Below are 23177 nucleotides of genomic sequence, written 5' to 3'. Positions count from 1 at the left end.
GAGCTCTATAAATACCCTTTGCCTCCCAGCTCTTTCCTCTATTTCCCTTGATTCTCCTCCTGTCCCACTATCATGCTCATTCCCCACCAGGATTTCAGCACTGTCTCTGGAAGTTTTTCATTGTGATTTCTTCTTTATCTCATTTTACAAATGTGAGTGAGTGAAAAAGTGTTGTCATTCCTGAATTTAGTCTTTAGTCTCCAAACTGTTCTTTTATCACCCTGCAATCCTGTCTTTGTGTGTGTGTTTTTCGGAGAGAATTGCCACTTTCAAAGTGCTGTCTAAAGACCCTTTGTTCTTTTATTCCTTCTCATCAATTGAGATTTTTGTTGTTAGTTGGTCCTGCAACTTTTTTTTTAAAGCTCTCTAGACATTTCTCTTTTGTCGTCACAGTTGTCACTTTAAACTCTTAAGAATATCGTACCTGTTCATTTTATTTTGTTCTGTTAGGGAATTTGTCCTCTTGGGAACATAGTCGCCCGCTAAGGTCCTGCCTACCTCTCTAAATTAATCTTTCTTGTGGTGGCAACTGCTCGGGTGTGCCCAGAACAGGGACCGAGACCCAACCGTTGTAGCTGTCTCTCTCCCCTTGATCATCCTGATCTTGGCCGCAGGCCTAAGACCCTTGAGTCTGGAATTCACTGACTTCTTAAGTGTCCAACTTCCTGAAGAATTGCTCCAACCTCTAAAGCCAGCCTTGGGGTTCTTGTTTTTTTCTTGTGTGTATGTGTAATGGTTTCCTCTGATTATTTCCATAATTGGTCTGACTTTTTTTTGCGTATTAATGGAGTTTCAAGTATCTAGAATGACTAATTTGAATATCTTAAATCATCAATACCAACAATAAAAGGATTTTTTCTGTTATTTCATGGGGCTGTGAGTTAGGGAATGAAAACATGCACCTCTTTTTAAATTTTAAACATTCTCATTCTATGTCTTTATATTATCTGCATATAAAGAAGCTTTGGTAGCACAACAGGTGAAGCATTGCCTCTTAATCAAAAAAGGTCAGTAGTTCAAACCTACTAGCTCAGGCGTCCTCAAACTTCGGCCCGCGGGCCACATGCGGCCTGCCAAGGACATGGATCCAGCCCGCCGGGTGTTTTTGCCCCATTTGTTTTTTACTTCAAAATAAGATATGTGCAGTGTGCATAGGAATTTGTTCATAGTTTTTTTTTTACACTATAGTCGGGCCCGCCAACAGGTCTGAGGGACAGTGAACTGACCCCCTGTTTAAAAAGTTTGAGGACCCCTGTTAGCTCCTCCTCGGGAGAAAGATGAGGCCAGCCAGATTTACAGGCTTAGAAAACTTAGGGAGTATTTTTATTGTGTCCTGTAGGGTTACTGTGAGCCGTAATTGTGGCAATAGGTTATTTGTATACAAGCATTGGCATTCCAGGTAGTGCTTTGGATGTATCATAGTTCCAGTTTTTCTTCCTCGTTTATAGGGTCTAGAAATCAAGGAATTCAAAATCCTAAATATTAAAAATAATGAAACTATTACTTTATAACAAGAAGCTTCCTCTTTCCCCCCCTTTTTCCTAGGATATTGATTGGAAGAGATGAACATACCAAAATGCAGTTCCATACTTAGCTAAGGTGAAAGTTCTAGTTTTTATTAACAGTTTTGCCGAGTTTATTGATTGCTACTGGTGCTGCATCGAAATTCTATGTAACTGGGGATGTGAGAACGGTTGCCCCTGATAGTATCATTAGCCCTGTGTTTTATTTTCAGAAATTATTAATCAAATTGTAACATGGGGATAAAGGTGTATCGCATTTTGTAACTATGCATCCTTTTTTATTATAATGAATTCCTTTTAGGTACTTACAAATCATAAAAGTGAATTCCTCTAATGTACTATTTACAAGTCAGAAAATTGTACTTAGTGTAGTTTTAAAAACTAAACTAAATTTAATTATCTTTAAAATGGGTAGTCTTTGTTATTTGTGTTACCAAATACTAGCATACCCTATTAATTGAAAAGTTCTGTGAATTTTTATATATCATATCCAATAAGAATATCAGAAGAAAGATGGTTGTTATCTGCTCTTATGAAGATTTATAGATTCAGAAACTCCTACATAGAGTCACTATGAGTCAGAATTGACGATGGCACTGGGTTTGGGAGTGAGAACATAAGCTTATTACACTATGCTAATCTTAGTTTTTCTTTTTATTGGAGGAGGAAAGCTGGGAAAGTTCATTAAACACATATGAAGTCTAAAAGAATATTAACATGCAAACACGTCTGTAATTACTGCCCGAGTAAGGTCAGCACCCAAAACCTCCCTGTGCGCCGCTGAGGCCATCCGCACTCCCAGACCCATCATCCTCTGTGCTGATCATCATTTCATCGCTACCTACGCGGACATTGCTAATAGTTGCATTTTGCTAATTTTAAAATTTCGACATGAATGGAAGTCTCTTTATTCATTTGTAGTTTGATTCATTTATTCAGCAGTGTGGATTTGAGTTGTAGTTCATTTTATTGCTATGGGTGAAATGTATTGCATGGATATACTGAAATATATATTTATCCACCCTACTTCTAATGGTCACTTGGGTTGTTTGCAGTTTATAGGTTACACAAAGAATGCTGCTGTGAGCATGCTGGAATGTCTCTCTAGGTGCTCATGTGCAAGGGTATCTCTGCATGAAAAAGAATAGAGTTACTGGACTGGGGGGTGACCATGGCTGCAAGGTAATTCCAAAGTGGTTATTCCATTGTTCCAAGTCTTTGCTAAAATGTAAATGGTTTGTGTATTAATTAATTCTGATGGGTGTGTATTCATATTTCATTATAATATTAGTTTGCATTTTAATAATTACTAATGAAAGTGAGCACCTCAGTATTGATTATCTCAATTTCTTGTTTCCTGAAAGGCCTATTCACATCTTTTCCTTATTTTTATTTCATTATCTTGCATTGATCTTTTCATTATAAAAATGAATTCCTAAATCAGAACACTTAATGACTGAATGTGGTTTGTTCCTTAGAGTTGCTATGCTTTTTGGCATAAAGCTCCATTTTTAATGTGTTCTTGCCAAGAAAGTATAAATTTTTGGATGAATTGACTGATTGGAAGTTTACCGTAAAGTTAGCTACCTCGGGGCCTCCTAAACAGTTGTAGATTTGGGTAACACTTCTATTTAAAGGATACTATAAAAATATAACTGAAAAGTTTGTCTACTACTCCTGTTGGAATTTAAGAACAGATTCCATATGGTGCTCAAGGTATTTAACTTTTCAGGCATGGCCTTACCTTCTCAGTATTTCACCTTTTTTTGTAATATCTATTCCAGGTTTATTCAATTTTAAAAAAAATCTGAACAAAACTTACCTGTTATATAATGAACCTGTTAGTTTTTCTTTTGATTCATGTAATACTTATCTGTGGATAACATCGGTTCAGTTAGTAGTGGTAGCAGAAAATGATAATGGCGGGGTCGTTACCATCTTCTGGCCTCAATAGAGGAAAGGAGACTCCACACCAGCTCATGCTGGTTCCTTTGAGGCAGACGTCAGAGTCAGACTGTCTTCTCTCTCTGACCCTTCTTGTCTCATTCTGACCCATCAACCACTCCCTCTGCACTTCTTTGCTGGGTTCAATAATCCATTGCAGCCGCTACAGAGGATTCACAATAGCCAGCCTTGTGGGGGTTTATTAGAGAATGAACATGATACAAGTTAGGATCAGAAATATTAAGGATGTTGTTCTTTTGCTTGCAGTATCTTTCCCCAGCCACGTTTATCGTCTTTTCCCCTGATCCTTAACTTCAGCCAAGTGGCCCCTTAGCCTTTGCCCTGCTCAGCAAGTGTTAGAAAGCCCCCTTCAAGAGCCCCACTGTGCAAGCCAGCCTTCTGTGTAAAGGTATTCCGTGTGGTTGGTTCCAGAATCCGGCTGCTCTGTTTCGTGCTCTAAGGCCTCTGCTGCAGATTCTCTCTGCACAGCGTTCTCAGACGTGCTCTCCTTAGAGCTCTTCATTCTTGGAGATCCTGAGATTGTCTGCTCCTGCTTCTGAGATGATTCAGGTCTCACCCAGGAGAAGGGCCAAAGTGACCAACCCCCAAACCGTACAGTCCCACACACTGTATCTGTATGTTCCTAACCAGTCACTTTGTGGGAGTTAAAAAGACTACAGATAGAAGGGGCACACAAAGCGGTTTTACTTCTCCACAGTATCTTTCTTTATAGTTGAAATCAAATTACATTTTTCATACTTATTTTTTCTTAATTTGTTCACAGGTATGATTATTTTATCTGGCTAATTTTGAACTTAGGCTCACCGAACATCATGACGTTTTCCTACGTGTTCACAATGAAGTCATGGGCTATATTGTGACAGTCCAAACTACTGACTCAAAAGAGGAGAGAAAACTTGTGGTAGAGTCCAATTTACTTCAATAGATTATATGAAACAAAGTATATTTAAAATATTGGACTTAAAAATTATCAGGAGACCCCCCCCCCAAAAAAAATTGAAAACAAACCAACAGAGTAGGACAGAGTAGATCTGCCTCCACGTGTGTGTATCTAAGACTGTAGAGCTTCATGGAAGCAAAATGCCTCGTCTTTCTCCCTTGCGTCACCAGGTGGGACAAACCACTGACCTCGTGGTTAGGAGCCAATATCATACACTACACACCAGAGTGAATTCATAGAGAAAAATCTAGTATTCGCTTGATTTTCCTCTATTTACTTTTGTGCCCTTGCTGGTAATTTTTAATACAGAGACAACCACTATGGGAGTTGGCCAAAAGTTAATCTCTGATCTTTGTGCAGCTGAAGTGATGGGGTTTCCAGTATGTATCCTTCACTCAGTAAATACACAGCTGCCAGGCATTCAGGTGCCAGTTTACAGAGATTAGTAATATAGTAGGCTGTATGCTAAAAACTCTTGAGGAATATTCACATCAGAATGAAGAAGTTGCTTTTTCTCATAGTTGCCTCAAGGTAGAAATCTTAAAATTTCTGTTTCAAACACATATAATAACGCACCCCTACTCTAATGTCAGAACTATCTGAAAATCTGACTCTCACTAAAGCCCTTTCGTAATGGGGACTGGATCACCTTTGGAGATCCGTTCTGCACATTTCGAATTTTTGACTGTTAGCATTGTAAGCATTGGCCTGCTAACCACAAGGTCAGTGGTTCAAATCCATCAGCTGTTCTGTGGCAGGCTATCTGCTTTCATTCAGATTTACAGCCTTGGAGACCTTGTTGCTGTGAATTGGAATCGGCTTGATGGCAACGGGTGGTACCTCATCCACAGGAAAGAGAGACTACTTTGTTTGCCCTGTGGCTCCGACCATTCATTTTTATCCAAAATAATATAACCATGGCCTAAACGAGATTCAAAGTATTAAAAATGATAATAGTATATGGTAAGAAACAATTGTTTGCATAACCATTAACTTTTGTTATGGCCTTTGGGATGTTATCCTAAAAAGTGTAGCTGTGATTGTGCTTGGTTGGCTGTTATTCCAAGTCTGGTCTAAACAGGGCTCTTCTTTAGACCAAACTCTTCTTGTTCCTTTACCTGTCCCCCCTCTGACTCCTGCGTAGTACAAGGCTACAGAAGAGTAGTAGTAGTGCCATTCATCTCTGGGGCTAGAAATAATGACTTCATCGCTTCACTGTCCCGCTCAGCTTCTTTTAAATGAAATACACGGAGTCTTTCCTTGTGACTCTGCCACCCATGACTGGAGGTGGCTATGCCCCCAGAGCCTGGAGAACCATTCTCTTACTTTTCCTACTTTTCCCTTCTTTCCATCAATATAAATACGTGTGCCAGCAAGGCATGAAACACTAACTTTTACAGCCTTGTCTTACTTGTGGTTCACTGATTTTACTCTTGAATCTAACATGCCCTGATTTTTCCCTCTAACTCATTGCTGGAATAATCTGAAACAGGGCCCTTCCTTTATCCCTGTTGTCTTTATCCCTCTTTATCCTTGCTGCTGCAGCCTTGCATTGTTTTTATTTTTATTGTATTACTTGGTCAATTCAATATTCTTAGTCATTCAAGAATCTGAATATGGTTTATATGTATGTTTTATATCATCTGACGTTGTTGGTTAGGATTTGGTCAAGGTCAGAGCTCTTTGGCATTCCATTAGAAACCTCATTAGGTTGTTAAATTTTATTCAGCTATTTACGGATTGCTGGAATCAGTGGTTGCCCTTGTTCTAACTCCATTTCTATGTTGATTTTCATGCCATGAGGGACTTAAAGCATCATACGTGCCTCACTGGAGTCTAGACACACTACATTTCCATGGTTACACTGTCCAAAATGAAAATTACTGCAGCTTAACTTGGCTTTCATGTGTGTATCCCATTTTGGCTTTCACAAGTCATCTCTTGGATAAAATCCTTTCAAGAATCTCACCCCAGATCCATGTCTAGCTCACTAGTTTATACCATGAAGTATCTACCTTCCCTTTGCAAAAACAAGTCGTGGCATTTTCCTGCTTACAGTCATCTGGCACCTCCTCCATTCTCCACAACTCTTCAGGAGACTCCAGGAGATGGGTAGCAACCTATTTATAAGTTTCCTCAGACCCTAGACTGTGACTGCTCAAAACAGGCAATTTGGGGTCACCAAGAGAAGCAGAAAGCTTTATTTATCACATTTGCTTTCTTCTTTATAGAGCTGCTCATTACTGGTTTCCCGCCAGAATGGGAAGAAGTAGTAATATCATTGCGACTCTCTCTTAGCATGAGTCCTTTCAGCTCTTGTTGATCCATTATTATAAAAACTACAGTCTTAATAGCTTTATAACATATCAATCTTATGACACCACTCCCAGGCGTAGCCCATGGTGGTCATGGTAGTTTAGACTGTGCCAGGGTTAAAGTGGGCAAGTGTCTCAGCCTCAGGAAGCTGAGTCCTGTCGTCATCATTCATTCTGTGCGTCTCGGTGATTACCTGTGGTGTGTCCTAAACTTTGAGGAAACAAAGGCTAAAAAGTTCCTGCCCGTGCAAAGTTCTCCTTGTAACTTTCTTAGCATCATAGTAGTTTAGAAATCTACACTTTTTGAACACTTTCTATTTTCTTTTTTAAAAAACACTTTAATTGGGGGCTCTTATATCTCTTATCACAATCCATACATTCCTTCAATGTGTCAAGCACATTTACACATATGCCGCCATCATCATTTTCAAAGCATTATCATTCCATCTTCCTATTTTCTTCAATGCATTTTAGAATAATTTGCATCTTGTTATACTCTGCCCAAGTTCCCTGGTGGCACTGTGGTTAAGAATTAGTCTGCTAACTGAAAGGTCAGGGGTTCAAACCTACCAGCTGCGCCTTGGAAGAAAGACACAACAGTTAGCTTTCACAAAGATTACAGCATTGGAAACCCTGTGGTTATGTATACTCTGTCTTTATAGGGTCAGGATGAGTTGGGATTGACTCAGCAGCGAGTTACACTTTTCTCTTGATCTAATTCAAGTTCTGTTGCCTCAGATGATGAGCCACTAATGGTCAGTGACCTTACTGTATGTCTATAACTTTTTAAGGTATGGGACAGAGTGGTATTGAGAAAATGCCCATCGGATTTCACTCCTCCTGGGCAGTCAGGGTCATCAAAATAAGGTTAACTAACAGACTTACAGTAATGCAGTGTAATGACAGTAATGCGTTGTTGTTGTTAGGTGCCATTGAGTCAGTTCTGACTCACAGCAAGCCTGTGTACAGCAGGACAGAGCACGGCCCAGCTCTGGGCCATCCTCACAGTTGGTAGGGTTGAGCCCATTGATACAGCCACAGGGTGGATCCATCTTCTTGCGAACCTCCTCCTTTCCACGGCCCCTCCACTTCACCAAGCGTGATGTAATATGGCTCTGTCTATTTCTTTAGACACTAACGCTCCTCCTGTTCATAGTAAAGAATTAATATTTCCCCAATATTATTTCTTCCTTTTCTCTTCTTTTATTTTCTTCCTCAAACTCTTCTTTTATTTTCCACTGAATTTTTGCTTCTCATTTTCTTCTCTTCACACATTGGTTATTTTATATTATAATCTTGACATTTAAATTTTTTGGTTCTTGGCATTGTGTCCCTGTTGCACAGTAACATTTTTGTTCTTTGCCACCATCTGCTTATTTGAAGGTGTGTAGTTTTTCAATGGTGTAGAATCCTTTCATGTTTTTACTTGTCTCAAATGCTAATCTAGGACCTTTATAAGTAGTATTTTTGGTCTTCTTAGGACCCATGTCTTACCATTAATGAGAGCTAGATAAATAGAATATTATCCACTTGATGATACTTCATTACAGTAACCTTTCCAATCATACTAAGAAATAGATAATGCCACAAGGTTATTCCATTGTGTCATAAAGGATCTCTACACCAGGGGTTCTCACCCTTCCCAATGCCGTGACCCTTCAATACAGTTCCTCATGTTGTGGTTCCCCCCAGCCATAAAATTATCTTCGTTGCTACTTCATAACTGTCATTTTGCTACTGTTATGAATCTGGCGACCCCTGTGAAAGGGTCGTTTGACCCCCAAAGGGGTTGGGACCCACAGGTTGAAAACCGCTGCTCTAAACCCATTTTTAACGAGTGAAGGAAGTATGGTTCGGAGTAGCAGTCACTTGTCCAAGATGACTTCAGTTTTAATCATTAGACCCACTTCAAGTCTGAAGCTCCTCCTACTGCATGTGCTTTATGTCCCGCTCCTTGCAGATGAAGGTCCTCCCAGATATGCCTTATGTGCCCTGAAAATGGGGCACAATTCACCTGCCTCCTGAGGACTCCTCACCCTCAGGGGTAATACACAAATGCATCAGACCCATGTCCATGTCTGCCTATTTAGGAGGACAAGACTAAAACAGCTCATGGCAAAAACCTGGGATTCAGACCCAATTCAATTAACCTGGGAGTCAGGAGAGTGAGCAATAAGATGGATCTCAGGTGCTATGCCCCTCCGCTTTTACTTACAGGTCATGGCTTTGAAAATAAAAAGAAGTCTGTTGAAATTTGAGGGAATAGGGAATAGTCTCTAATATTCTCATATTAAATGACATAATTGTTTTTTGCTGAAGATAGTTGATAAGAAGTTATTATAGAATAGTTTTATAGGAGAAAACCTTGGAATGTTCAGCAAGTATGTATGGTCCCAGAGAGAGTACCATTGCTGTAGTGGGATTTGCTTCATGTCTGCAATGAGACAGTGAAAAGATGGTGTTCATACTGTGATCATACGTTCATTTATTCAGCAAACTTTAATATGTGTGATATTTGTATATGAAGGTTTGTATATGAAAGCTAAAGAGGGTTTGTATATGAAAGCTAAAGAGGGTTTGTATATGAAAGCTAAAGTTCTCCTAGAAGAATTTACTTCAGAGGACAGCACTGAAGCTACAGCTCAGGGAGAGGGACATGTCTGATCAGAGCACATGGGAGCAAATGAAGGGGGAGGAAGAGAGAGTGGAGCACATCTTGGCCCACCAAGCCTTGAAGACTAAATCCATTCAGAGCAGCCAATGCACAGAGAGAACCATAGGGCCGGCCCTGTACAAGACAGGCCACCCCTCAGTGACTACAGGGAACAACACTGGAGACACAGTGTGGGCATTGCACCCGATGTGACCCCGCCACATTGAGGCAAAACACTATGGGCATGCAACAGAACAGCAAGGGGGGGAGCAGAGCAAGGAAGTCCTGAGGGAATGCCAAAAATAGACTTTGGGGCCAGGGCATGCACCTCATCAGACTCGACTGGAAAACACTCCTCAAGGTGAACAAACAGACCTTGAACTATGTACAGGCTTTTCTTTCTTTCTTTTTGTCATTGGTTTGTTGTTGTTGTTTGGTTTCCTTTTGTTGATTTGTTTTGCTCTGTCTTGTTTTTGTGCATATTATTATCTCACATTATCTCTGCAGGTCTATCTAAAATAGATAGGTGGGATAAACAATCTAGAGGAGAAAACAATGGGACTGACTTGCGAGGGGGGACATGGGAGAGGGGGAGGTGGGGAGAAAGGAAGTGGTGTTAACAAACCTAGGGACAAGGGAACAACAAGTGATCCAAAATTGGTAGCAAGGAGAGCGTAAGAGGCCTGGTAGGACTTGATCAAGGGCAATTTAACCCAGGAGGAATTACTGAAACCTAAATGAAGGCTGAGCATGATAGTGGGACAAGAGGAAAGTAAAAGGAAATAGAGGAAAGAGCTAGGAGGCAAAGGGCATTTATAGAGGTCTAAATACAGGCATGTATATATGTAAATTTATTTATATATAAAGACGGTGAAATAGATCTATGTTCATATATGTATCAGTTTAGTATTAAGGTAGCAGGTGGACATTGGGCCTTTACTCAAGAACACTTTGTTCTTTTAAACGGGCATTCCATGATGCTCAGCTCCCCTACATGATTGCCGAAGACAAAGCGGGTACATAAGCAAATGTGGTGAAGAAAGCTGATAGTGCCCGGCTATCAGAAGATATAGCGTGAGGGATCTTAAAGACATGAAGATAAACAAGCGGCCATCTACCTCAGAAGCAACAAAGCCCACATGGAAGAAGCACACCAGCCTGTGTCATCATGAGGGGTTGATGGGATCAGGTATCAGGCATCAAAGAACAAAAAGCCCTATCATTGTGAATGATGGGGCATGCAGAGTGGGTACCAAAACTCATCTGTAGGCAATGGAGCATCCCTATACAGAAGGGCCGTGGGGAGGAGACGAGCCAGTCAAGATGCAGTGTAACAATGATGAAACATACAACTTTCTCCTAGTTCTTAAATGCTCCCCTCCTCCCCCAACTATCATGATCCCAGTTCTGCCTTATAAATCCACCTAGACCAGAGGATGTACACTGGTAAAGATAGGAAGTGGGAACAGGGAATACAGGACAGTTGAACCCCTCAGGACCAGTGGTGAGGGTGGAGGGAAGGTGGGGGAGAACGGGGGACCTGATTACAAGGATCTACATATAACCCTCTACCTGGGGGATGGAACAGAAAAGTGGGTAAAGGGAGATGTCAGACAGTGTAAGACATGACAAAATAATAATTTATAAATTATCAAGGGTTCATGAGGGAGGTGGGGTGGGGAGGCTGGGGGAAAATGAGGAGCTGGTACCAAGGGCTCAAGTAGAAAGTAAATGTTTTGAGGATGCTGGCAACAAATGTGCTTGACACTATGGATGTATGTGTGGATTGTGGTAAGAATCATACGAGCCCCCAATAAAATGATTTTTTTTTAAAAGATAAAGTTCTAAGACATTATCTTTTAATTTCATTTTTCATATTCCAAGCACTGGGCTAATCTCATGGTATGATGAATTGATAATTAGACAATGGGAGAGACTGACATGTAAACAAACCATTAAAACATTTACAGTGCGTTATGTGGGTATCTTTTCCGAATCTTGTTCAAATGTGTGTCAAGTTCCAACCAGGCACGTTTAGTCTGCTGGCAGATCCACAGCTCTTTTCCTGAGGTACTGTTTTATCCTAGGAAAGGCACGCCATCTCCTGCCAGGAAAGCTCGTTGGGCCTTTGTCACCGTAGCTATTGTCATAACTAGGTGGTCATTTTCCTCTAAGAAAATTGAACGAGTTATATAATGCTTTACCAAGAATCTCGTTGCTAGTTTTTAATGTGTTACGTTCCTTCTAAGTGTTGCAAAATTTTATCAGCTTATTTTCAAGCCGCCTTGGGTGTTTTACCCGTTTTTTCTATTGCTTAAGTCATACTAGTAGTGCATAATGTGCCCTTTTTCTCACTGCAGTTGACATTTCTGGGTATGTTTTTATGAATACATTTCTTTGAATACTAACCTAATTTTATGTACATGCTTTGCCCCCTGTGCAGAGTAGTAGCAATTTAATAAGCTTTTTAAACTAATGCCTTCAGTGTTAGCTTTAACTAAGACTCCCAGGCCACACCCCTTTTGTGTGTTATTCTCTATTATGAGGTTGTTAAAATATTCCTGGAGTATTTATCACTCGTGATAGTAGCATCTTTAGTGTGATTTTTGTAGTTAGTAGTAATCTCCACACTATTACCCTACACGTTATCTTCCAGGAGTCAGATCACTATGGACACGTGGTTGTGTGTAGAACAAACATGTTTATTCTACTGCTGTTCCTGGAGTTTCAGCACATCTTCAGCCCAGCCCCCTGTTCCGGCCCAGAACCTGACGGAGCAGTGCTAACCTTTGCTGCTTGGTTGCAGGAGGAATGCCAGCTCCTGAGCAGGCCTCTTTGGTGGAGGAGGGCCAACCACAGACCCACCAGGAAGCCACCTCCCCTGGGCCAGGCATGGAGCCCGAGACCACAGCCACCACCCTTCTAGCCTCCGTGAAGGAGCAGGTATGCCCTCCGCTTGTCTTGCTAATGAGTTATTTCTTCAGAGCCTATAAAAGTTAATCTTTGGATGTGTTTTAAATTTGTCTCATGACCTTGACGCCATGACATTTTCTAATTATAAGGTGTTTACCTCCCTGAGTACATTGGGGTGACTGGCATGTAGAGCCGCTCCAGGTGCATATCCGGAACATGCAGGATACTTGTGCGTCTGCAAGTAAGGACAATATCGATGGTGATCGGTGTCTCTGTCTTCACACATTGCCGAGTGTGTGCATGCACGCCAAGCTTGTACAGCCTGCCTCAGCGCGGGCTTTCACGGCAGATCGCTGGCAATCCGTGTCTGTGAGATCCGTTGATAGTTTGAACATGGTGACCTGGGCACTCTCTGGGACCATCTCTGTGATACTTTGTTTTGTTTTGTTTTGGATAAAGGCTACCGTTGTTGTGTTTGTCTGAATCAGAGTATCTTCATTTTGTGAGCTAATGTTCTAAAACTTGTCAAACTGTGCCGGTTTGCTTCAGTGTCATGTTTATGTTATTTCAAGGTACTAATATTATGCATATTTCAAACCTAAGTGGTTTTCTAAATTAGATTAAATGCTTCAAAAAATAGAATTCTGGAACTTAATTTCTTAACATTTGCAGCTTAATAAGGAAGGTAAATGTAAATTTAAAAATCCTGAGATAGCGTTCCTTCCTGCCCTTCCCTTTATAAAAAAACCTTCTCAGAGGGTAGATATGCTGGAAATAATCTAATATCAATATTAAAGTTTTTGTGTTAAGCCTATAGTTAAACTAGTGACTCTTTTTTCCTCAAGAGATATAAAAATGTATTATTTGTATATTTGCGGGGGGTGTTCTTTTAAAATTCGGTATCAGCAGTTCAGATGACTAATGATGACAAAGCGTGAAGGAATACTTAAGTCACTACCTCATTATTTTACTATTTGCTGTAACTTAAGCCACGTATGGAATGAAAGATTACCCCAGAATTATGACATATGTCTGACATTAGAATGTGTTTTCAAGAAACATGATTTCATAACTCATTCTCAGAGCAAGATGTCAAAATATTTTCCATTCCTCACTGAAATATTACGTTTTTAAACATTTTACAGACTAACTAAGACTTTGAGAAGACACAAGAACTTCGTAGCCAGTACTATTTTTATTTTCCATGGAGCTGTAGAATTGCCAACCTTCTATCTCCTTACAGTGGAAAACAGAGGACTCCTTTTATTATAGTGTTTCAGACTTGTCAAGATTTGGCCCAAGGAGCTATAATATGAGAAGGGTCTGCTTTATTGGAAGCTGTTAGCATTAACTATTTTGGTGAAAACTGTAGCTAAATTTATCAAAATGACTGAAGTGGGCTTAAGCTAGAACTAACTGCATGCATCAAACAGCACCAGGATCTCTGTTTGTACCTTGAAACCAGATACCATACAAAATTGAAAAAAGCACTGAAACCTCTTAGGGACTTGGCACTAGGGTTCCGTGGTCATGTTGTATAAGATAGTGCACTCTCCTAGGATGGAATGCACAGGAAATGTGCCTCCACTACTTGCTGACTTAGGAACCTTGCTGTGCCTCAAATTTCTCATCCATAAGGTGATGTGAGGATGATAAAAGTTATTTTAGATCGCTCAAGTGCTCATAGTAAGAATTAATATTGTTATCATCTCTATAAAAGAAGAAAAGAGTCTTTTTAGGAGGATCTGGTGGCTCCACATTGAAATACATATATAGTCATTCATTGAACCTTCTTTTGGACATTGGTATCAGAAGGCAAAACCTTTCTGAATATATAGCATTGTCTATGCTGAGCTCCAACAGAATGAGAAAATATTTGAGACCATGAATATCACACGCAAACAGAATTGTCGTGATGATAATTCACAAATGGTTGCAGCACTACTTGGTGCCAGAAACTCAAGTGATACTCTGAAGAGAACGTGGAGCAATGGATAGATATCATTGCTTACATCAGATGATCTGTGCTGAAACTGTCAGCACCAAAAGTATGTTTTCCTTTGTTTCGTTGACTATGCAAAATCAATTGATGTTTTGGATCATAACAAATTATAGATAACAGTGAACAACAGGAATTCCGGAACATTTCATTGTAGTACTTGTGGGAACTTGTACTTAGATCAAGAGGCAGGTGTTCAAATAGCACAAGGGTTCAAACAGAACAACCACTGCATGGTATAAAATCAGCAAAGGTGTGCATCAGTGGTATACCCCTTCACCATACTAACTCAACTGTGTGAATAATCCCAGAAATGCGACTGCAAAAAAACAGGGCACCGGGATTAGAGGCAGACTCTTTAACAACCTGTGAAAAGCAGGGGACACCATCTTGCTTGCCGTAGGCATAGAGGACTTGACCCACTTATTGATGAAGATCAAAGAGTGCAGCCTACAGTATGGATCACACTTCAATAAAAAGGAAACGGTTCTCAAAACATGATAAACGGAGCAAAAGTTGAAGTTGCCCGGTTTCCATTTAATTTGGATCCCCAATTAACATCCATGGAAGCAGTAGTCAGGAAATCGAACGACATGTTACATCGGGCAAATCTGCTGCAAAAGTTCACGTAAAGTGTTAAAAGCAGAGATGTTGGAGTTTGCAGGCTAAGGGGTGCTTCCCATGCCACAGTCACTTTACACACATGCAGAAGCGGGCTTGAGTAAAGAAGACCTAAGCAGAATGGATACCTTGAATTACGGTTTTGGTAAAGAATGTTTACTAGACTGTGGACTGCTAGAAAAATCTGTTTTGAACTAAGTATAATCAGAATGTTCCATAGAAGTGCTTTGAAAATGATGATGGCAACAAATGTGCAAATATGCTTGAGTCAATGGATGGATGTATGGATTGTGATAAGAGTTGTACGAGCCCCCAATAAAATGATTTTTAAAAATAAAGTTAAATAAATAAATTTTTTTAAAAAGATCTCAGATACTACTAGAATGTAGAACATGAAAAAAAACAAGAAGTGATGGTGGCACACACTTTGGACATTGGAAGAGATCAGTTTCTGGGGGACAGCATGCTGGGGAAAGTAGAGGGTCAGTACAAAGGAAGACCCTCACAGAGATGGATCGACACAATTACCCTAACAGTGTGCTCAACTGTAGCAATGGTTATGACCAGTTGCTGTGTTGTTTCATTTTGCAGGGGTCGCAGTGAGTCATAACCAACTCAACGGCACAAAACAAAAGCAGCAGTATGACAATATTTCATTTCTTTATGACTTTAAACCCTCAAAAATGTATTGCACTGGCCTCACAAATTTGGGCAGTTCCATGAATATAAGACAGAGCACGTGAAAATAAATGTTATTCACACGTCACAGTGTCAAGGCATTTGGTTAAAGATTGGCAATGTGATGCCTTTTAGCAATCTTCTGAATCTTAAAAGTCTGACTGCTCCTTGAACAATGTACTTATTACCACTGAATTATCTCACACAAACTCTTTTGTGCAATTCATGATCAGTAGTGAAGGAAGAAATGATAAGCAACAGTCTTGTAAACAAATTTTTAGTCTATTACGTATCTGAAATTGTATTTTGGGTGGCATAGAAATAATTGCTTCTTCCTCCCCGGGACTATGCCTTCCTCAGCATCTCCTATGTAGATGTTCCTTGTTCCTTGCCATGATGCGAGAATCACATTTTCTCTCTTTTACGAAGGGTAGCCTTTCATAGTTGAGATCAGTCACATAGCTGTATACCTGTACAGGTGTGGAGAAAATTTTTCTTTGACAGGTAGGGGGAAAAAAGTCTACATCTGTTCATGTTCATTGGATAGCCATTGTTTCTCTGCTCACCATGTGTCTTTTGACTGTATTGCTGGGGATTGTCATATCCCCGGGTGTTAACTTTCTGTTTTTCCCAGTGTTTTTCCCTGCGCTACTTTCTTTCTTCAAGAAATTTGTGGGAAAAGCCTTTGGCTTTTGCTTACCATTTCTTCCCCCCTCCCCCATTGTTTCTTCTCCCTCCCTGGCATCCCCATGTTTCAGATCTTATTTTTCCATTTTCACTCACTCCCAAACATAACGGAGAACATGCTGTGGCCAGTCCATCCACCAGTGGGCACAGCCACTCAGGTGAGATATTATGCCTTAAACGATCTGTCCAACATGGACCCCGGTCCCATCTCTTTAGTAAGTGCTCTCTGCCTGGCTCGGTTTCCGTGGTCCCATTTTCCTTTGGGAAAACCCACACCTGGCTCATGTCTGGCAGGGTTGGGTGTTTCCCGAGGTTTACTTCCATGTTTTCCAGGGGCTGCTGATATCTGAGGTGGCGGTCAGAGAAAGCACAGCCAACTTCCTTGTACTGCTGGAGGAGGAGTGGCTGGCATTTACTAGAAGAACATCCAAGAGAGCTATCTATCTGTTTTATTAATTTCAGTCCCCACTTGAGGTGATCCACCGCTTGACCTCACTGTAGGTGACCTTTTGTATGAATTTATATCAGTCCAGTGGCTGACATTACTAGTTTGGAGAGGAACAGGAACATCCTGACAACTTTCCAAGGATGTTTGCTATTTCCTGTCAGGGCCCATCACATAGGGTGTGGGTTGTGAATGTAGACTCCAATCAGATTTCTGCTTTCTAGCAAACATCGGCCTCTAGCAGCCGTCCTTTGTGCCAGCTGTAAGGGGGGACCGACAAGTGCCGCAATTTCAGAAGCCCGAGCTGCAGGGTCCACAGGGAGATCGGTGTAGAGTACTGACCCTGGGAGCAGATTACACAGCAGACATTTGTAACGTTCAGGCAGCCAACATTTAACCTCGTGGTGGTAGTGGTTGTTTCACATTCTAGTAGTCAAGTCTTGTTTCTCTCAGTCTCCACCCTTGCTTCTAATAAAAAGCAGCCTCATGGGGGCAGACTAAACCCAAATGACCCTCAGGGAGGTGTATCCAGTTGGTTTCAGTGGACAGAGAGCTAGGGCGTCCTGAGGGAAGCAGACTCCATGGCAGTGCACTTCTGTAGTGGTTCTTAATGGGCTTGCAGGTGGCAGTGTCTGGATGGGGGAGGTGTTGCCATCCTCCAGTTGGGACTCCCGTGAGGTCTGCCTTGTTACTATTAGAGCCACAACTACTAATGTGGTGGCTGTTGGTGTAACTTGCACTAAAGATGCCAGCTTCTTAGCATAAAGTTCAATGCTACAGCACTTATGTGCATCTCAGGATTATATAACCAGCCATCTCAGGACAGTCTCATGTTTCATGCATTGCTTTGTACAGTGAACCCTCGTTTATCGCGGTTAATCGGTTCTAGACCCTACCGTGATAAATGAAATTCCGCGAAGTGGGATTCCTTATTTGTAAATGAAATATTTTCATAGTTAGAGCATAGAGGACATGAAAAAACACCCTTTAGTCACCATTACACTCGTATTACCCAATTTATTAAACGAAAAAGGGAAAATACAGTAAAACATTTTGGATGTTACAATTATCATTTATTATTTATTACATTATTTATGGCATCTAGTTTACAGTATTACATATTTCACATACAGTATTATTATACATAGTTCTTACAAATACTGTAATCAATAGCCTATGAAATGACTTAAGGGATGTACTCTACAGGTGGGTCGCCGTCTTTTTCCTCTGAAGGAGCGGGTGTAGGCAGTGGGTGCTGTTACACAAAAACCGCGATAGAGTGAAGCCGCGGAAGTCGAAGCGCGAAGTGGCGAGGGTTCACTGTATATGTATTAACAGGATGTTACCCCCAAAGCACCTTAGATATATTGACATACAGTGAATGATTATCTGAGGACTGATATAATGAATAATAATGTCAAATTGCCTGTCACCACCTCGCTATGTTGTGGGGACAGGAGAGCCTGCAACCACACTCACAGGAGCATTACTAAGCAAGAGAGCCCCACAATAAACACCTATCACCAACGTCGTTGCTCAGCGGGATTTTCTTACCCTTAAGAAAGTTTTAATTGAACTATATTCATATTGATTCAGTAACTAAATCTGATCTCTGTGTAGAGCAAATTAAAATTTTATCTCATATTGATGGTCAGATAATGACATAGGCATAATAACTTTCATCTCCCATTTTTCCAATTTACTTGAAAATTAAGTTGAGAGAATAAATTTGTATCCTTATCTTGGTGATACCCAAAAAAAATATTTACTGGCTTCATGCCTACTAAGGGATATAGATAACAAGTAAAGAAACATCTTTTAGCTGAGAATCATGCTTTAAGAGAAATGAAGAGTCAACGCATGGGACTCATAAAATATGTGATCTTCTGCATGAACCTGGATTGCAGAAAGTGTCCAGCTGTAACCAGCAGCAGCATTTGGCATGCTCTACTGCTCAGCTAAACTTCTAATGAGAATCTGCAGGTCTAAGATGCGGTGCGCACACACTTTAGAAACAAAGGATTTTTTTGTATCCTGTTTGCAAATATTTAGCAAGTTTGGTATTGGTCTAGTATTTGTTTTAATATCTTATGTATTCACTAGTAGATAATGGAACATAACCATGTATTGTGTCATCCATCATAGAACCCTGCCTGCTACTGTGGAGACTTACAGGATTATTTAAATGGATGCTATGCTTTTGGATACTGAGGACGTGGAATTTGATATGTGCCTGTCAGTTCATCCAAAGCCATGCTGACACCCTGTCACCTTGCACTTTATGGCACAGGCATAATAACTTCCAGATAGATCAGTGTGTCTTCACAAGCACCAGGAAAGCCGAGCCAAAGGCCTCCAGTGTAGAAGACCAAGTGTACAGGGTGTTATCAATTGGTAGAGCACATTGTCTTTTTTTAATGGTAGAGTGTGATCATATTTCATCGTTTCAGAATTTTCTTTAAAAGAAGACCAGAAGATCATTCAGAGTTAATAACTATTTGGCTGTAAATAGGGTTCAAGTTGATTTATGTTCTATACAATTACAAATGCAATATTTATTAGATTCTTTTATCTTTTGTCACAAAGTTGCTTAAATAATTGAGATCTCTATTTGAACTTAGCCAATTTCCTAGGCACTCTAGTTCTTATTCCATTGTTCTCCCACAAACCAAATTTGTTCACTTTGGGTTTATAATTTAACAAACTTAGAATCCAGCTTTAAGTTTGGGGCATGATCTGGTAAGCAAACGAAGTTGTTGTTAAGGTACTGTTGAACAGGCTCCAACAGACTCTTAGCCACCCCCCTGTACATGAAGAAACAACACTGCCCAGTGGTGTGCCAGCCTCACGAGTGCTGCTGTGTTTGAGCCAGTTGTTGCAGCCATTGCCCAAATCCATCTCTTTGAGGGTTTTTCTCTTTTTCACCAACGCCCCACTTTACCAAATGTGATGTCCTCCAGAGACATCTGATCCCTCCCGGTGACATGTTCAAAGTAGGTGAGAAGCCTTGCTGTCCTTCTAAGGTTTTGTCTTTTCTTCTGGTAGTCTGTGGTATATTTAATATTCATTACCAACAACATTATTCAAAGGCATCAGCTCTTCCTTATTTATTACCTAACTTTGGCATGCATGTGGGTCTGGGTCAGGTGCACCTTCTTTCTTCAAAGTGACATCTCTGGTTTTTAACACCTAAATTTTTTGCAGCAGATTTGCCCAATGCAATGTCATTTGATTCCTGACAAGTGCTTCCCTGGGTGTTGATTGTGGATCCAAGTCAAAGGAGACCCTTGAAACTTCAACCGTTCCTCCCGTTATCATGACGTTGCTTATTAGTCTGCTTGTGAAGACGTTTTCTATGTTTCTTTATCCAAACAGAAGCTAATCACCTTGTTCTTCCTCAGTAAGTACTTCCAGTCTGCTTTGCTTTCAGCAAGCAGAGATATACCATCTGCATATTGCAGGTTGTTAATGAGTCTTGTCTCAATCCTGATGCTGCATTCTTCTTTATAAAGTCTAGCTTTCCTAATTATCTGCTCAGAATAAGTATGGTGAATACATACTTATGTATTCAAATTTGTATGGGTACAAAGGTGATGCACACCTTTTTTAAATTCAACCTTGCAAAATTCCTTTTCAGGAGAAAGAGGAATCTTTCTGCTCCCTTAAAGGTTTAGAGCCTTGGGAATCCTAGTGAATGGTTCTACTCTGCCCTATAAGGTTCCTATGAGTCAGAATTGACTTGATAGTAATGAACTTCGAGTGTTTTTATTGTCATCATTGTTAGTTTTTTGTGTTTGTTTGTTTTTAATATCCCTTTTGTTTGACAAATTGCCTTTCGGTGTATTCACCGGTTCCTCAAGAGCACAGTTAAGTGCTTTGGAATCCCCATTCTTTGCAGTGTTATCCATAATTTGTTCTGATCCACAGATAAATAGCTTTCTAGTATTCTCTGCTTTCAGCCAACATCCACTGGACATCAGCAGTAATATCTTTTGTTCAGTACTCTCTTCTGAATCCAGCTTGAATTTCTGACAGTTTCTGTCAGTGTATTGCTGCATCCACTTTTGAATTATCTTCAGCAAAGTTTACCTTGAGTGTGATTTTACTGGTATTTTTTTATAATTTCTGTATTCTCTTGGATCACTTTTCTTTGGAATGGGCACAGATATGGATATGTGTGTATACAATGTACACAAATATGGAGAGCCAAGCGAAGTATATTTCATAAAATATACTGATTTTATGAAAGTTCTTACTTTGATCAAGTCCCAATGTAAGTATTATTTGTACTTACTTCATTACCTTTGATTCGTGAAAATGCAAAGTACCGCTTTTATAAGTCTACCAAAGAAAAACCTCCTTTTCAGCTAGTCATTTATGGATTTTGAAAAAAAATTAAAATGCTATCTTTAGTAGGCCTATTTTATCTCATTAATGTGTGGATGTGTCAAAAAGTTTAAGAAAATTGCGTTACCTTTTAATTCCATTTTTTTCATGAACTTTTGGATGCTTCCTTGTATTTAAGTATTAAGGAGTTAAATTAGATTCATTAGAGCCCTTTAATTTTTGAAGAAAGAATAAGGAGATTTGGGTCCCAACTGTGGCCTATTGGTATTACTTCATTTTTACGTGGATATGTTAGCTTCAGTAATTACACACCCTTCCTGTATGGCAGAATGCCCAGAATTGAACAAATTCCAGTATAATTATTTACTTTATTCCTTTGAAACTGAAACAGCTCAACTGTTACGCACCTACCTTTGCAGCTTCCTTTTATACTCCCCCTAAGTTTATTTACAATAAAATATTCTCTTTGACACACCTCGACTATGTGAAGATGTCTTTGGAAAGACAGAATTTTTATTTCAGCTACAAATAATCATAGCTTGTGACTTATCTACAAGTGTACTATACTGTAAGTGCAATTCCTAAAACTTAAAAATTTTTCTATTGGTAATTTAATTAGCAGTAATTTTTCCTATTAGTAGCCTAACCTAATGGAGTAGTTTGAGTTACTGTGCGATATCTAAAAAGTCTCTCATTCCTTGAACTGCACCATCAAACACAGGTAAGATTTAACGTTCTCTAAATTTGTTCTGTGAAATTATCAAAATGTTCCACTTGACCTACTTAGTATTGTAGAAATGAGGTTAAAACTAAGGTCAAGTAGTTGAGCTCTTGTGTATTCTGGAGTTCTGAACCTTGCTCCTTGCCCTCCGGTTATCAGTTAAACTGCGTGTGTACTATAGTTGAAATTTTATGGGGTTGTTTTTTTTGGGCATGTTAATGACTCAGTGGATAAAAACCTTTGAGTTGTTATCCTTTACCCATATATCTCTGTGGTTAGAGAAGATGGTAGCAGAGTTATTCGGTTGTTGAATGTACCAGAGTGCCCTCAGCAACATAAAAAATGCAGCTCTCAGATTAGCTAACTACAAGCATACCGCATATTCAGATGGTGTTTGGAATGGTCAACTCTGCCTCTTAGTAACTAACCTTCCCTAACCTTCCATGTCTTAGGGTTACATTATGAGTAACCGTGTATGTGTTATGTGTAATATTTAGTTAATTTGAGGACATCCCTTTGGTATATTGATAGTGCAGTTGTTTTTGAAGCATTCTTAAATTCTAGAGATCTTAATGAATTTCCTTTGGCCCGCCACACATAAGCAGAGATTAGAGTGCATTGTAGCTTTTCAAAATATTAACTGGGCTAATGAACTAAGAATGTACACTTGCTGACTGTCCCCTGTACATATCTTTGTTGTTGTTGTTGTTGTTGTTGTTGTTGTTAGGTGCTGTCAGCTCAGTTTTGACATTTTGTACAACAGAGTGAAACCCTGCTTGATCTTGCACCCTCCTCACAAGGGTCCTGAGTTTGAGCCCATTGTAGCCACTGTGTCAGTGCACCTCTGCAAGGGCCTTTCTCTGTTTTGCTGCCCCTCGGTTTTATTAATCATGAAGTCCTTGTCCAGGGTCTGGGCTCTCCCAATAATATGCTAAAAGTACATGAAACAAAGTCTTACAACCATCCCTGCTTCTAAGGAGCTTTCTGGCTGTACCTCTTCCAAGACAGATCTGTTTGTTCTTTTGGCAGTCCATACTACTTCCAATATTTTTTGCCCACCCATAGTTTAAATGCATTGATTTTCTGCTTTGTTCCTTGTTAGGTGTCCACTGTTCACATACATATGAGGTAACTGAAAATACTGTGTTTGGTTAAAGAACACGGTAGTCCTCAAAGTAACATCCTTGTTTTTCAACACTTAAAAAGGTTCTTGTGCAGTAAATTTACCTACTGCGTTGGGTGATTTGATCCCTTGAGGTTGAAGCAGAAGAAAATGAAAACAAGCTTGGGCTTGCTTTGAGTTCATTCAGAAATGGGTGTTGCAAGCCTAGAAAAGGACGACATGAAGACGACCCCGCTCCACTACTATC

General features: G+C 40.0%; 1 protein-coding gene across 1 annotated transcript in view; it reads left to right on the top strand.

Moving 5' to 3' along the window:
• The window catches only part of PKP4 (plakophilin 4), a 266647-nt gene that overhangs the window by 81239 nt on the left and 162231 nt on the right, over positions 1-23177 (top strand). The window contains exon 3 of the mRNA XM_045298126.1: positions 12203-12339. Coding sequence (XP_045154061.1) covers positions 12208-12339 — 132 coding nt within the window. The 5' untranslated portion in view covers positions 12203-12207. The remainder of the gene's footprint in view (positions 1-12202; positions 12340-23177) is intronic.

This window comes from Echinops telfairi, unplaced genomic scaffold, assembly GCF_000313985.2.
Source record: "Echinops telfairi isolate 266 unplaced genomic scaffold, ASM31398v2 ScPeMD7_4;HRSCAF=17, whole genome shotgun sequence".
Classification (NCBI taxonomy): domain Eukaryota; kingdom Metazoa; phylum Chordata; class Mammalia; order Afrosoricida; family Tenrecidae; genus Echinops; species Echinops telfairi.
The sequence above is the reverse complement of the archived record's forward strand: the minus strand, read 5'-3'. Positions and strand labels throughout refer to the sequence as shown.